Source organism: Hypanus sabinus, chromosome 12 (assembly GCF_030144855.1).
Source record: "Hypanus sabinus isolate sHypSab1 chromosome 12, sHypSab1.hap1, whole genome shotgun sequence".
Lineage (NCBI taxonomy): Eukaryota > Metazoa > Chordata > Chondrichthyes > Myliobatiformes > Dasyatidae > Hypanus > Hypanus sabinus.
In genome coordinates this window covers 75,736,670-75,752,260 of record NC_082717.1, presented here as the reverse complement: position 1 = coordinate 75,752,260, position 15,591 = coordinate 75,736,670, and the positions used below count along the sequence as shown (strand labels likewise).

The 15,591-nt window shown below is 41.3% G+C and overlaps 1 protein-coding gene across 10 annotated transcripts in view; it reads left to right on the top strand.

Moving 5' to 3' along the window:
* LOC132403025 (1-phosphatidylinositol 4,5-bisphosphate phosphodiesterase beta-1) overlaps positions 1–15,591 on the top strand; it is a 1,013,243-nt gene that overhangs the window by 622,076 nt on the left and 375,576 nt on the right. For all 10 annotated transcript variants that reach the window (XR_009515160.1, XR_009515161.1, XR_009515162.1 and 7 more), the window contains one exon: positions 7,893–7,972. Coding sequence is in view for 7 of the 10 variants with exons in the window: in XM_059986239.1 (XP_059842222.1) it covers positions 7,893–7,972 (80 nt within the window). In the remaining 3 variants the exon portion in view is untranslated. The remainder of the gene's footprint in view (positions 1–7,892; positions 7,973–15,591) is intronic.

Genomic DNA, 15,591 nt, shown 5'->3' with positions numbered 1-15,591 from the left:
TAGCACAAAATACATCATTGAAATCTGAAATAAAATCAAGCAGTGTTCTCTGCATTAAACAGATGAAGCAGTACTTTTCCTGTGTGGTCACATCAGTTCCATTTATAATTACAGTGAGATATTTTTACTCCCATACTCTTAACTCCTGATAATACAGGCCAACACTCGATTTGCCTTCCTTATTCATTACTTTGCCTGCATTGCTAACCTTCAGTGATTTAATGTACAAGAGTGCCTTTTGCAATATCCCTACCCTTCAAACTATCACCACTTTCTGTCTCCCAGAACCGTTGTGAATCATCTTTTAGCTCACATCGTCATCCAGTTTTATATCCTCTGCAAACTTGGATTTATTGTGCCTGGTCCCCTTATCTAAATTACTGATGTAGATGGACAGTCCCTGCAACATCATAACAACCTCCCCAACAAATTACAGACTCCCACTCAAAACCAATCCTGCCTGTTTTCTTCACCCAATTCTCAGTTCACGTCAGTAGATAACTTTCAATTTTGTTTTTGTAATCTCCTCTGAGGCGTTATATTGATGTCTTCTGAAAGTTCAAATATCACAAACTATAAGTGTTTGAGATGCTTGTGTGTTTATATTTCATTTTTGGACAGGTTTATCAACTTTTCCCACCATCTTCAAAGATTTATGATATCCTCCAAGCCTCTCCAAAGTTTTCTGCTACTTTTCTTTATATCGCCCTTCTCTCCCCCACCCCTTTCAGCATGACTTGGCTACCTCAAGCCTCAGCTGCGAAGAATGGGCTCATTTAACCAATCAGTCTGTGGCCATTAACACTCCCCCACATTCATCTGTTTCCAATTATTTGCTGGAGGGACAACTATTGGACAGGGCACCTGCAAACAACTCCTCTCCTCATAGTTTTGTGCAAACTGTTTTGTTACCATCTGGGAAAAGGTAGCGCAGCATAAAAGCCAGGGCCAGCTTTGGGACAGCTTCTTCCACCAGACCATCAGACTGATCAATGCAAGTTGACACAATCATATTTCTAAGCTATGTTGTATGTTCTGTTGTACTTCTTACTGTACATACTATTATTTACAAATTACTATAATTTGCACATTCAGACAGAGACGTAAAGATTTTTACTCCTCATGTATGCGAAGGACATAAGAAATAAAGGCAATTCAATTTAATTCAAGTTGCAGAGATAGTTTTAAATTTGGAGCCGTTAATTAACAACAGTTGACTATCACCACTTCTGACTGTGAAGCAGGTTCTGTGCACTGGATGGAAGTGCAGGCTGGTCCATGTGCCTGGAGGCTGGAGTTTAAGCAACTTAACCAAGGCTATATGATGTTCCTTCAAGATCGTTGGACATTTTAATCAGAGCCCTCACAGAGATAATGGGTAGATTTCAGCTGCAACACGGAGGCAATTTGTCTTTTTCACAGTATCCTTCCAGGAAGTGAATGGATATTTTAACCTTCCCCTTCTTAACTTGCTATACAAAAAGGAATGGGTGAGTGCGTCACCATTCTACAATAGATCACCTTTAATGGAACAGTACAGTCATTTGAATCATTCATTGAATCAAAGTAGGTCAGCATTTCATAGCATAACCTCCAGGGTGACATGGTAGTGTAAAACTATGTGGGTTTCCTCCCACATTCCACAGGTCCCTATGTTAAAGTTGGTGAGTTGTAGGCATGCTATGTTAGTGTTGGATGCATGAGAACACTTGTGGGCTGCCCACAGCACATCTCTGCACTGTTTTGGTTGTTGATGCAAAGCGATGGATTTTGCTGCATGTTTGGATGTGTAAATATACGTGTGACAAGTTAATCCTCTTTTAATTTCCTTAATCTAATGTCCATTGCTTTTGGGAATGGAGAGAGTGGTGGTCTACATCAGGCTATCTACTGTGTACTGGGATTGAGGCATTTACATTCACTGTTCTGAGCCACTTACGTTCCTGAAAGCCCAGCAGAGATTGGCTACAGACGTGCCTCCTTTAACACTATTTAACCCCTTGCATGCAGAACACAATTTTTAAAAAAGATATTCATAAGGAGTAGTGGGTGAGGTTGGGAAGCAGTTGCTACTGAGTTACCTGTTAGGTTGGTAAAAATGTGAACAACGAAGGTGCCACCTTTCAGTTGAACTGTGATTTGTCTGTGTGTCTTGCGATTTGGAGGGAGGGAGCCTTGAATAATGGAAGTGAGGCTTTGTTACAGATTCTATCATTAGTTTGATGACTTTGGTGTCTGTGGGAAGCTGCCATGTGGGGAGGCCGAAGTTCCCAGATCCAACGTGTGGATGCTTCACTAGATATGGCTTGTAGGCTAGAAGCAGAAGCTCTTGCATCCAGCAAACTGTAACATCTATTCTCTCTGTCTCCATCTCAAATTCATGTTTTCCATGACATGGAAGGGAGAGCATTTGGCCCTTTGAATGTATACCTCAGAACAGTGCAATCAGGGGAAACCCATTGTGAAACAGTGAACCCAACAGTGATAGGGACAGTGGTAGAGACACTTCCTGGGAGGATACTGTGAAAAAGACAAACTGCCTCCCTGTTGCAGCTGAAATCTACCCATTATCTCTGTGAGGGCTCCAATTAAAATGTCCAACAACTTTGAAGAAACAGGATATAGCCTTGGTTAAGTTGCTTAAACTCCAGCCTCCAGGCACATGGACCAGCCTGCACTTCCATCCAGTGCACAGAAACTGCCTCACATTGAAACCCATTCTCTGTAATTTATGGCCATCAAGTACACCCCAATTCTTCTTCATCCACCTACAATCATATTTCTACAGAAGCGGCTTGCCTTTGCCTTCTTTTGGGCAGTGCCTCCACAAGATGGGTAATCCCAGCCATTATCAATGCTCTTCAGAGATTGCCTGCCTGGCATCAGTTGGTTGCATAATCAGGGCTTGTGATGTGCACGGGCTACTCAGACGACCCCGCTCCCCACCCACCCCCATGGCTTCACATGACCCTGATTGGGGGTAGGGGGGCTAAGCATGTGCTACACCTTGCCCAAGGATGGCCTGCAGGCTAGTGGAGAGAAGGAGCACCTTGCACTTCCATTGGTAGAGACATATCTCCACCCTGCCTTCCACTCAGGTTTATAAAATGCAGGAGGAGCTCAGCACGAAAAAAAAGCACATATGGAGGGAAGTAAAAAGTCAATATTTTTGGCCAGGACCCTTCATTCAGATTCAAAATTTCCAGTAGCTACAGAATCTCTTGTTTTTATGGTTTATACTTGCCTGTTATCCTACCAACTTGCCTGTCTGTGGAATATATGAGGAAATTAGAGTAACAGGACCTATACAGTCATGGGGAGAATGTAGAAACTCCATATAGACAGCACAGAAGTCATGATTGAACCTTGGTTTCTGGAGCATCCGTCCTTCCGCATCGACCTGATCCCTTTCTCCTTCCCTCTACACAGCAACATTCCTAACTAGTGGCCCCTGACCTCTATTCGAAAAACAGGGCACACAACAAGGCAAAAATTAGTGGTAAGACAGAGGATTGGGAAACTTTTAAAAACCAACAAAGAGCAACTAAAAGAATCATTCAGAGGAAAAAGATGAAGTATGAAAACAAGTTAGCCAACAATATAAAAACTGATAGTAAAAACTTCTTCAAGTTTGTAAAAAAAAATAGAGAGATGAGAGTGGATGTAGAACGGCTAGAAAATGAGGCCAGAGAAATGGTAACAGGGCCCAAGGAGATGGTAGTTGAATTAAGTGAGTATTTTGCATCAGTCTTCACTGTGGAAGACATGAGCAGTGTGCCTGATGGTGAAGGGTGCAAGGGAAGAGAACTGGGTGCAGTTATTATTACAAGGGAGAAGGTATTCAAAAACCTGAAAGACCTAAGGGTACAAAAGTCACCCAGACCCGATTAACTGCACCCTAGGGGTAGCGGTACAGATTATGGAGGCACTAGTAATGATCTTTCAAAAATCATTGGACCCTGGCATAGTGCCAGAGGACTGAAAAATTGCAAATGTCACTCCACTCTTTAAGAAAGGAGGAAGGCAGCAGAATTGTAGACCAGTTAGTCTGACCCCAGTGGTTGGGAAGATGTTGGAGTCAATTGTTAAGGATGAGCTGATAGAGTAGTTGGTAACACAGGACAAGATTGGACAAAGTCAGCATGGTTTCCTTAAGGGAAAATCCTGCCTGACGAACCTGTTGGAATCCTTTGAGGAGATTACACATAGGATTTAGATAAAGGGGATGTAGTGGATGTTGTATATTTGGACTTTCAGAAGGGCTTTGGCAAGGTGCCAGACATGAGGCTGCTTACCAAGTTAAGAGCACATGGTCTTACAGGAAAGTAACTGGCACAGTTAGGCCATTGGCTGATTGGTAGGAGGCAGCAAGTAGAATGAAAGGATCCTTATCTGGTTGGCTACCAGTGAGTAGTGGTGTTCTGCAGGGGTTGGTGTTGGGACCGCTTCTATTTACGCTGTATGTCAGTGATCTAGATGATGGAATAAATGGCTTTGTTGCCAGGTTTGCAGATAATACCACATTTGGTGGAGAGGCAGGTAGTGTTGAGGAAACAGGGTGGCTGCAGAAAGACTTAGACAGATTCGGAGAATGGGCAACAAAGTGGCAAATGAAATACATTGTAGGAAAATGCACGGTCATGCACTTTGGTAGCAGAAATAAATGTGCAGGCTATTTTCTAAAGGGGAGAAAATGCAAATTTCTGAGATGCAAAGGGACTTAGGAGTCCTTGTGCAGAGCACCCTAAAGGTTAGCTTGCAGGTTGAGTCAATGGGTACGGAAGGCAAATGCAATGTTAACATTTATTTCGAGAGGTCTAGAACACAAGAGTAGAGATGTGATGCTGAGGCTTTATAAGGCACTGGTGAAGCTTCACATTGAGTGTTGTGAACAGCTTTGGTTTCCTAATCAAAGAAAAGATGTGCTGGCATTGGAGAGTGTTCAAAGGAGGTTCACAAGGATGATTCCGGGAGCGAAAGGGTTATCATACAAGAAACGTTTGATGGCTCTGGGTCTGCACTTACTGGAATCTATAAGGGCAAGTGGAGATCTCACTGAAGCCTTTCCAGTGTTGAAAGGCCTAGACTCCCCCACCACATAGATGTAGATGTCCTAGACTCAGGATAGAGGGGCATCCATTTAAAACAGAGATACAGAGAAATTCCTTAGCCAGAGGGTGGTGTACTTGTGGAATTTGTTGCCAGTCAGCTGTGGAGGCCAGGTCGTTGGGTGTATTTAAGGCAGAGATTGACAGGTTCTTGATTGGACATGGCATCAAAGGTTACGGGGAAAAGGCCAGGGAGTGGGGCTCTGGAGGGGAAAAAAAAGAAACAGCCATGATTGAATGGCAGACAAGACTTGATGGGCCAAATGGCCTAATTCTTTTCCGTGTCTAATGGTCTTACAGTCTTACGTGATTTGCCCTCGCTGGCTGGCCAGCCTCTCAATCTAGTTGACTGCTGACTGGCAAATAGAGGAAAGGAAAATTGTGTACAGTATTTAGTTCTGCATTTAAATTCAACGTTGTCTGCATCTTCCTGATAGACCTCAGCTGCTGATGTGTTGCTTTGCTTTGACCCATGAAGAACACAGAGAGAGGCGGGACAGGTTGGGATGGTTCCATTGGAGTGTGGGAGAATGAGAGGTTGTACACTGCCCTTTCTGTCAAGAGAGTCTAGAACTAAAGGGCATTAGTTTAAGGTGAGAAGCAAGGGATGTAATAGGAACTTTGCGAGTAACTTTTTCACACAGAGTGATGAGTATGATCTGCCAGAGGGTGTTGTTGAGGTATGCACTTTAAGATCATTTAAAAGTTATTTGGTCAGATATATGGATTGAAAAAGTTCAGAGGGATATGGGCTGAATGCAGTCAAATTGGACTGGCCTAGATGGGGATCGTGGTTGGCATGTTCCATTTGTTAGCTGAGTTGGGGATTGTGGTTGGCACAGACCAGATGGACTGTAGGGCCTTTTTTTTGTTCTGCATTACTTAATGATCCCAGAAATAGTGAGAGCTGAGTTTCTTGCTCCCCATTGTCTGTGACAGTCAGAAGACAGTGACCCATCAGATCAATGGGCAGAAGTGAATAGTTTCTCAAAGCAAGTGTAAATGGCCTCAATTTTGAATCACTAATGAGCAAGTTCATTTAAGCTTTTTGCTTTATCATTAGTGTCACAGTATTAAACAGCATGAAAATAGGCCATTCAGTCCTCCAAATTTATGGTGATCAGTAGGTACCCATCCATATTAGGATTACTATCAGGTTTAATATCCTTGGTGTATGTCATGAAATTTGTTAATTTAGTGGTAGCAGTACAATGTAGTACATGATAATATAGGGAAAATTAAATAAGTAAATCAATTGCTGTAAGTAAATATTTTATTTATATGTGTGTATATTAAGTAGTTAAATTAAAAATAGTGCAAAAACAGAAATAATAAAGAAGTGAGGTAATGTTCAGGGGTTCAATGTCCATTTAAACATGGAACAGCAGAGAAGAAGGAGCTGTCCCTGAATCACTGAGTGTGTGCCTTCAGGCTTCTATACCTCCTTCCTAACAGTATCAATGAGAAGAGGGTATGCCCTGGGTGTCCTTAATGCTGGATGCTGCGTTTCAGAAACACCGCTCCTTGAAGATGTCTTGGATCCTGCGGAGGCTAGTACCCAAGATGGAGATAACTAATTTTACAACTTCCTGTAGCTTCTTTCGGTCCTGTGCAGTAGCCAGTCCCACCCTCATTCCAGATAGTGATGCAACCTGTCAGAATGCTCTCCATAGTACGTGGTTTTTGAGTGTCTTAGGTGACAAACCAAATCTCCTCAAACTTCAAATAAAATATAGCTGCTATGTTGCCTCCTTTATAGCTGCATCAAGGTACTGGGACCAGGTTAGATCATCAGAGATCTTGACACACAGGAAATTTGTAATTGCTTACTCTTGCCTCTTCTGATCCCTCTACGAGGACTGGTTCATGATCCCTCATCCTACCCTTCCTGAAGTCCACAATCAGCTCTTTGGTCTTACCAAGTTTGTTGCCGAGACACCACTAAACTAGTTAGTATATAAGTGTAGCTATAAAACTTTGAAGCACTCTATTGAATTATAATTCAATAGAGTGTATTATATTGATATTTGATTTATTGAATCAAAAATAGAGATTTGAAGCACTCTATTGAATTATGAGTTATTCGTTGTAAGTAAAGTGAAAGTTGGCAGGAGCTCAGAATAGAATGGAGCCAATTAGAGACTGAAATTTATCATAGACTGTTATATGTACGTCAACTTAGATTCAACAGTTGAAGTAGTGAATTAAAGTATTGCATTAAAACAATGCTATTTGCTCTGCATTCAGTGAAATGTATTAGTTCATTGTGAGTCAAGTGTGCAGACCCAGTTTTAACAAGAATAAAATTACTGGTTTACTGTTGATGAATAGTCAGCCCTTATATTAGATGAGCCATAAATTCAGTTATCTGATTTATTGATGCTGTATATAATATGGATATCAAACTATTACTGAGAAAATTATCACTGGGCTGAATTCTAAGCATGTGATATTGTAGTTCATACATATATTGTAGCCAACGTGGTTGAATTTTGAAAGAGAATAACCTGCACATTTAGAGTGAGTTTAGTATTACCAACTGGGCACATTTCTAGGTAATTGTAATTTATTTTGTCTACAATTTTGAAGATCTTTGCACATTTATCTACATAACGTGTATGATGTACAACAGAACTATCAAGCTTTGATGGTAGATAATCCCTCTGATCTGCATGACTATGCAGATAGCATAAAACTATGAGAGTTTCAAGTCTTCTGAAATTGGCTTAAGGTTATTTGTTTCAATAACTCTTCGATTCTTCAACCAATTGCTTGTCTTTCCAGGAATGGACTGATGCACTTTTCAACTTGGCAACCAACCTGCTGGCACAGAACAGGTCAAGGGACACCTTATTACACAAAGCGTAAGTATGGTCCTTTTTTTTGGCTTTTACTTGACCTGTTTCAGCCATTTCTAAAACACTAGAAACCTATTTTGTTTCAACATTTCAACACTAGAAACCTATTTTGTTTCAACTGTTTGAATCAACACTTTGGGGTTTAGCTTAATCTGGCTTCAAATGTAGGTTCAATAGTTTTCGCTTTGATTTTGAGCCTTGATCTAGAAACTGTGTCCTGAATTGAAAATGCAACGGAATATTACAGGTTTCCAAGAAATTTGGTGAGAATATGTCAAATAGCAAATGTGACGAAACGTAAATAACCAGAACCAAAAAAATGTACTTATTTATTACTTAAATCAAAAGATTTACTTCTTTATTTATTATTTTTTTCTTCTATATTATGTATTGCATTGAATTGCTGCTGCTACGTTAACAAATTTCACGTCACATGCTGTTATAATAAACCTGATTTCGAATTTAAAAAAGAGAACATTGAACACAAGATGCCGGACATCCAGAGTAAAATACACAAAATGCCGGAGGAACAGAGTCCTGGTGAAGGCTGTTGGCCTAAAACGTCGACTCTTTATTCCTCTCCATGGACGTTGCCTGCCGAGCTGAGCTCCTCCAGCATTTTGTGTGAGTTTTTTTAAAAAAGGAAAATGCTGATGTTCTGGTTGTGTTTCAGTTCAGGTGAAAAAAGATCATGAAAACTGGATTTTTTTCCCCTTCAGCAGATGTAGCTGAAGAGATATCTGACTAACGGGTACAAAATCATTAAGGGCAAGCTAGTGCTGATAGCTAGAAACTATTCCCCGAACTACAAAGATATAAAGCCAGAAGCCCTTAAGATGAGAGATGCAGATTTAGAGGTGAAATAATTCCAGGCTAGTAAGTGTCATTGTTAAGCCTGTACAACCCTACTGAACTTGTTTTGTTCAAAGTTCACACTTTTTGTTACCCTATTGAAAGATACATTGCTTAGCCCCAAAAATTGGTCCAAGATTTTCTGACTTCAGTCCTGACGAAGGGTCTCGGCCCGAAACGTCGACAGCGATTCTCCCTATAGATGCTGCCTGGCCTGCTGTGTTCCACCAGCATTTTGTGTGTGTTGTTGTTTGAATTTCCAGCATCTGCAGATTTCCTCGTGTCTGCTCCAAGATTTTCTCCTGTGTTCTGTTTCTGTCCCAGTTGTCTGCTGATTGATGTGATTATAGCCTACAGCTGCAGTCTGCTCACCTCGAGAGGGAGCCCAGACTTATGAGGGCAGCACACTTTGACACAACTTGAAAAACTAGACTGAACCTTTCAAAAAGACAAGATTTGGCTGCGTGCGTCCACGATGAAGCACGGTTCCCTTCAAGTCCAGTGAGGGGTGATTTGATTCAATTCCCATCTGGGCTGGACATAACTTCCTACGGAAAACTTTTCCAGTCATACACCCAGTTCTTTCTGGCAGCTGCTCTACCCTGTCATAGAATCGAACAGCGTGGAAAAGTCCTAACAGTGCACAATGTCTGTGCTGGCCATCAGTCACTCATTTATACTTAATCCTACACTCATTTCAGTGCATTCCCTTTACATTCCCTTAACCTCTCCTCAGTTAATACCACTCACCTACACACTAGCATCAATTCACAGTGGCGAATTAACCTACCGGTTGGCAGATCTTTGCAATGTTGGGGGAGTTCCTGAGTACCTGGAAGAAAGCCCCCTGGTCACAGGAAGGTTGCTCAAGCACAGCACCCGAGGTCAGGATCGAACCCAGCTCAATGCAGCTGAGAACCAGAATGTACTAGCTCCACCGTGATGTCACCTAAACAGTTCCTTATCTGTGTACCGTCTGCTCGGTCTCCTGGTTTGTGTACCCCGAGGGGAACACACTTCTCTTGACAGAAGCTTTAAAGTCGCCTTGTGGCAGCCGTCACACCACACCACAGATTTCAGCAAGTTTAAATTACTCCAGAAAGCACCAAATTACTTCAACAATTGTCACGATAGAAAATAAAATCAGTCAGAAATTCACCCGGTCCCTTCCAATGGCAGTGGTTGGTTTCCCTTCAACTGCTGAATACATATTTTGCAGGAAGTATGTAAGAGAAGGCATTAGCTTTCCAGCAAGCTCCAGGTCAGCAGCACTGCCATCGAATTAACGTAGCTCACTAGCTGAATTTGGCATCTGTCTGCTCTGTATACTCTCCTGCACATGTGCCGTTGTCCAAAGCAAGGTTGTTCTCAGCCTGACCTACCCTTCAAATATGAATGTGCCCTTTGGGTGCTACGTTTCAATTTCTGTTCCCACATGTCAGTCCATGGCCTCCTCTTGTGCCACGATGAGCCTGCTGTCAGGGTGGAGGATCAACATCTCATTTTCCGTTTAGGTAGACTCCAACCTAATGGTAGAAACATTGATTTCTCTTTCCAGTATTTTTCCCTTCCACCCCCCCCCCCCCGCCTTTTCTTCTATTCCTCACTCTGGCCTCTTACCTCTCATCAGTTACCTATCACCTCTCCCTGGTGCCCCTCCTTCTTCCCTTTCTCCCATGGTACACTCTCTGCTTCTATCAGTTTCCTTCCTCTCCAGCCCTGTCCTATTTTCACCCACCTGGTTTCATCTATCACCTTCAAGTGATCCTCTTTCCTCTCCCTCCACCTTTTTATTCAGATGTCTTCACCCTTCCTTTCCTGCGCTGACGAAGCTTCTCAGCCCAAAGCTTTTGAATGATTATTCATTTTCGTTGATGCTGCCTGACCTGACGAGTGTCTCCAGCATTTTATAGGTGTTGCCCTGGATTTCCAGCATCTGCAGATTTTGTGTTTATCATTCTGCATTGATTTTGAAATATTCAACTGCTTTCATAAATGTAAAACTAGTGATGCATGCAAAACAACTAGGAGCAATCCGAATCTAGACAAATTATGAATTGTATTTAAATTGTTGCTTTCAAGATGCATGGGTTATCAGAAATATCTGCTGTGTCTAAGTACGAAAAGCATTGCAGCTCTGCAACGACCCTTGCTTTCCAGTCAGAGTGGAAGTATAGACACAAAAGACGGGCAACAAATATGTTATTGCCACTGGATTCAATTTGTGATTTGAGAATGAGGTGTAGTTCTTTTCCCACATACAGTCGTCGTTAAGATGTGCGTGTTTGAATCAGTGTGGTCTTCACTGCAACTTATTCCGTTTTACGAAAGGCAAATGAATTGCAAGTAATAGACAATGTTTCTTAGAAGTTAGCAAGATTGCAGGGAAACCCAAAGGGCCCGAGAAGTGGAGGTCCTGTCAAATTTAACTGGTTTTGCCACTTTTGTTTCAGAATGTAATTCCGGTTCACCTGATCACCTATTAGAAATCAGTAGGTGCATTTGAGAAATTGTCAGGGTACTGAAGCAGGGACCCAATCGCAGACCAGGTACTGTGCGCACTGTGATATTCACTGAGTAGCAAATCCAGAGGGGCAACAAAGTTGGCATCAAAATTCAGGCGGAGATCAAAAATTCCAGAGAAATCCAAAAACCAGAAACGGAACACAGGCAGAGTCAGTATTCAGAGAGACAGAGTTTAGATACAAATGCTGGAAAGCTCTGCCACAATCTGGCAACAAACAGGTGAAAACACAGGACTGAAATACACTGAGCAATAAACAGAGAGACAGATGATAGGTGGAGCACGACGAGACAGAAGTGGCAACAAAACAGGTAATAATGAGAAACAGGTGAGAGGCGGAGTATGCAGTGATACAGGGGCCGGAGTAGAGCAGGAGCACTTGGCAATACAAAACCACAGACTGATGGCTAGGGGGAAAACACACAAAAAGACTGGAGGTACTGACAGAAATGTAATGCACTGCATGCCAGTAAGGATTCTGCAAGAGCAAAAGTTCTCGGCATGCCCCAGGTTATAACTGTGTTAAAAATGGAATTGAATCCTTTATGTCCCTCATATGAAGAAGGATGTCTGAAAATTAGAAATACATTTGTTACAGCTTGACCATACTGAAATGATGAGGCCCTTAATCAGAAGTGGAAAGTTTGTATTTCCCTCTTCGTAACTTTGTGTAGAAAAACCTGGAGTAGGTTAGGCATGTGCTAGTTAGATAAACACGTTTCAAATACACCTCTCTGTGAAGTTACCCATCATTCTGTTTTATTTCTCTGGGATTTCCCCATACAGATTATTTTGTATTTTTAACCATTCCCTAATGGCCAAAACTGTATCTGCATTGCAGTTGTTCACCCACCTGCAATGATTTTAATTGCTGATTAAATTTTGCCATTCCCCAGAGGTTCTAAATGCTGATAAATCTATTCTTCCCAACATAAACGATAATTGACATTGACAGGTATAATTATCCCTGTTACAGACTGCTGTGGTAATATTTGATTATAATTTGAAATGAAAATAAGCAAAATATTTTGAGATGTGTGTCTCATAATCTCCTTGCTGTGTTTGTATGGCTCCTTCAGAGAAAACAAGATTTGTAGATTCATTGTTATGGATTTACATCAAAGTTGTCATTTTGTTATATGTCTCTGATTTTACAAATGATTTGCTGTCAATTTTTTTTAAAACCCTCGAATTTTCATTGGGGGTTTTTGTCATAGAAGTTGGTTCTCAGATTTTTTTCTTGTACACTGTTATTGTTCTGCATTTCTGAATTGTATATATTGCCTTCTGTACCTTTGTATCAGCTGGTTATGTGATACCTCTCAAAGCCTGCCATAAACATTTGCACTGTCATTATGTATTCCCTGTTCCTAGTCCCTGTATGATAAGGCTGCTTGAGCACGTCAACAATCTTGTTGAAATCTCTCATGCCATGATTTTGATCTGGCACTACTGTATAATGTAATGCACATTTCACACGACGGTCTTCGTGAGTTATTACAAAATGGCATCTCTGCATATATCACATTGCTAAACTTGTTCAAGAGATATTGAAACTATCTAGTGCCCATTCAGAAGGAGGATTGTGGACAAGGTACCTTATTGCTATTGTTTTTTTATTATCTATCTTTTTATTTTTTTATCTTATTGCTATTGTTCAACAGAATCAGAACTAACTTAATATTGGCAGGGAATTGCGATCCATGCCACAATGATAATGCCCACCTTTTGTTGCCCAGAAAAGGTTATGGCAGACTTTTAAGTGAAGACCTGATCTAATCTGATCAAACGGAGCTTCTGTGTTGGCTGTAGCCGGGAAAGAAACTGCAAAGATCTACAGCTAAGCACATTGATGCAACATGGAGGGTCTGAAGCAGAAATATAAATGAGGTTTCGATTACGTACTGAAAACAAAAAATAATGTAACAGGAGAGGTAAAAGAGTCAAACACAAACTAGTGGAAGAAAAGCTTTTTGATCTCCAGCCATAATAAACAACTGAAAGAATATAGACTCATTAATTATCATGCCACATTGCCAAAAAAAATCACTCACTCATAGGTACACCAACTTTAACTATGACAGCTATTCTTAATGGGGAACCCATAGGAAAGTCCTGTAACTTCTCCCTGTTGCATTAACTTCAACGCTGACTCTGTTGGCAAGGTTCTGTTGCGGAGCAATGGGGACACAGATGGCAGAAGACGTTGGAATCTGGAGCTGCGAGCAATCTGCCGGAAGAACACCAGGTCAAGCAGCATCTTGGGATGAAAGAAATTGCTGACTGTTCCTCCTTCCCTCCCCGTGGGTTCCGCCAGCAGATCGCTTTGTTACTCTGAGCAGACTGCAGCTTGTGGAGTCTCGGTATTTTCAGGTGTACCATTACACCTGCATTGTCTTTAGAGTAGCACACGCAAAGTGATGAGGGAACTCTGCAGCCGCAGGCAGCATCCGTGGAGGGAGGTCCACAGCCGACGTTTCAGGCCGCTTCGACCCTTCATCGGGGCTGAAAGGAAGGGGGCAGATGCCAGAATGAAAAGGTGGGGGGAAGGGGAGGAGTGCAAGCTGGCGGGTGATAGGTGGGACCAGATGAGGGGAAAGGAGCATGGGTGGGGGAAGGGCTGACAAAGAAGGCATCTGACAGCAGAAGACAGTGAAATAAAGGGAAGGAGGTAGGGAACCAGAATGCGGTGATAGGCAGCTCATGAGAGTGAGGGAGAAATACCTTTCGGGTCTCTGCCTTGTAAAGGTGAATCAAAATTAGTTTTGTCTAACTATATCAAAGAATCATTAAAATTGTGGTGTAGAGCAGGGATTATATTCTACAATGCTGGATGGTGCAACTGTGCATTTCAGTAGAAATGGGAAGCCAGTTACTTTATTTATTCGCTTGAGTTTCTTTGTGTCACTTGTGTTCACGGCGTTGCTGCGTAATGAAAGCCTATTAAAATAGGAATGTTAAAAGATATGATAAGCTGATTTGTCATGTATGGCCCAGTGTATACTAGCAATCTAAATTGTCATCTCAGGAAGCTGATGATGGACAAAGAATTGATTCTTCTGACATTAAATTGATGTTGCTGAGGCAATTTGAAATTTAATGAGTTCCTTAAGCTATATATAGAATAAACACAAGAAATCTTTAATATTAAAAGGGTTCATTGAATCCCTGCAATGTATTTTGTTCAAAGATGTAGGAATATTGTTATTTTAACCAGGAGAGATTCTGCAGACGCTGGAAAAACAGAGCAGCACACACAAAATGCTGGAGGAAATTGGCAGGTCAGGCAGTGTCTATGGAAGTGAATAAACAGTCAGTTTTTCATGCTGACACCCTGGAAAAGAAGGGGGAAGATGCAGAATAAAAGGCAGGGGGGTTGGTGGGTGGGGGAGGACAAGCTGCAAGGTGAATGGGTGAAGCCAGGAGGGTGGGAAAAGTAAAGGGCTGGAGAAGAAGGAATCTTATAGGAAAGAAGAGTTATTTTGAATCTAGATGTTATTTTGAAAATTGTGTTTGATTTAAAACGAAATCTTGATGTTGAAATAGTGCAATGTATAGATATGTTGCGATTGTGAATGATGTAGACATATGGTAAATAATAAACACTGAAACATAGCAGTCTGATAAAAAAGATAATAATTTTGATTGTCAAGTGCTCAAAAGTAATAATGTTACTTCATAACCTGTATAAGCATTGGGAAGTAACCATGGATACTGTAAACCAGGGTTGCCAAAAGACTTGAACCAAACTCCCATGCTTTGCCAAGTCAAATTCATTGGCTGTGGGAGAATTTGTGATTACAGTATTATCATCAGTGAAATATCATAATGCTACATTTTGTGTTCAGGCTATTTGTGTTACAGATGTCCCTTCCAGATTAGTGATCTGCCTTTACTTTTTCAAAAGGAGAAGTTATAAAAGAGGTCATATTTGATGCAAATACAATCAGAAAATGAGTTATTCAGATTTCATGTTATTAAACCTTTTAAATGTGACACAGCTTCATAATTTGGTGGTATCATTTGAAACATTCTGCACACTTTTGAAAATCCCAAACCCAAGAATATCTGGGTGATGCAATTAGTTTAGAAGGAGTGCCCTCTAGTGGTCATTCCATTCCTATTCGAGCCTATCTTGTCTGTTGGCCTGCAGTATTAAACAGACTGGATATGAGCTTGAGCACCTCGTCTTTTGTCTGGTCACAGTGCAGCTCTATGAACTTGATATCAAATTTTATATATCAGGGCA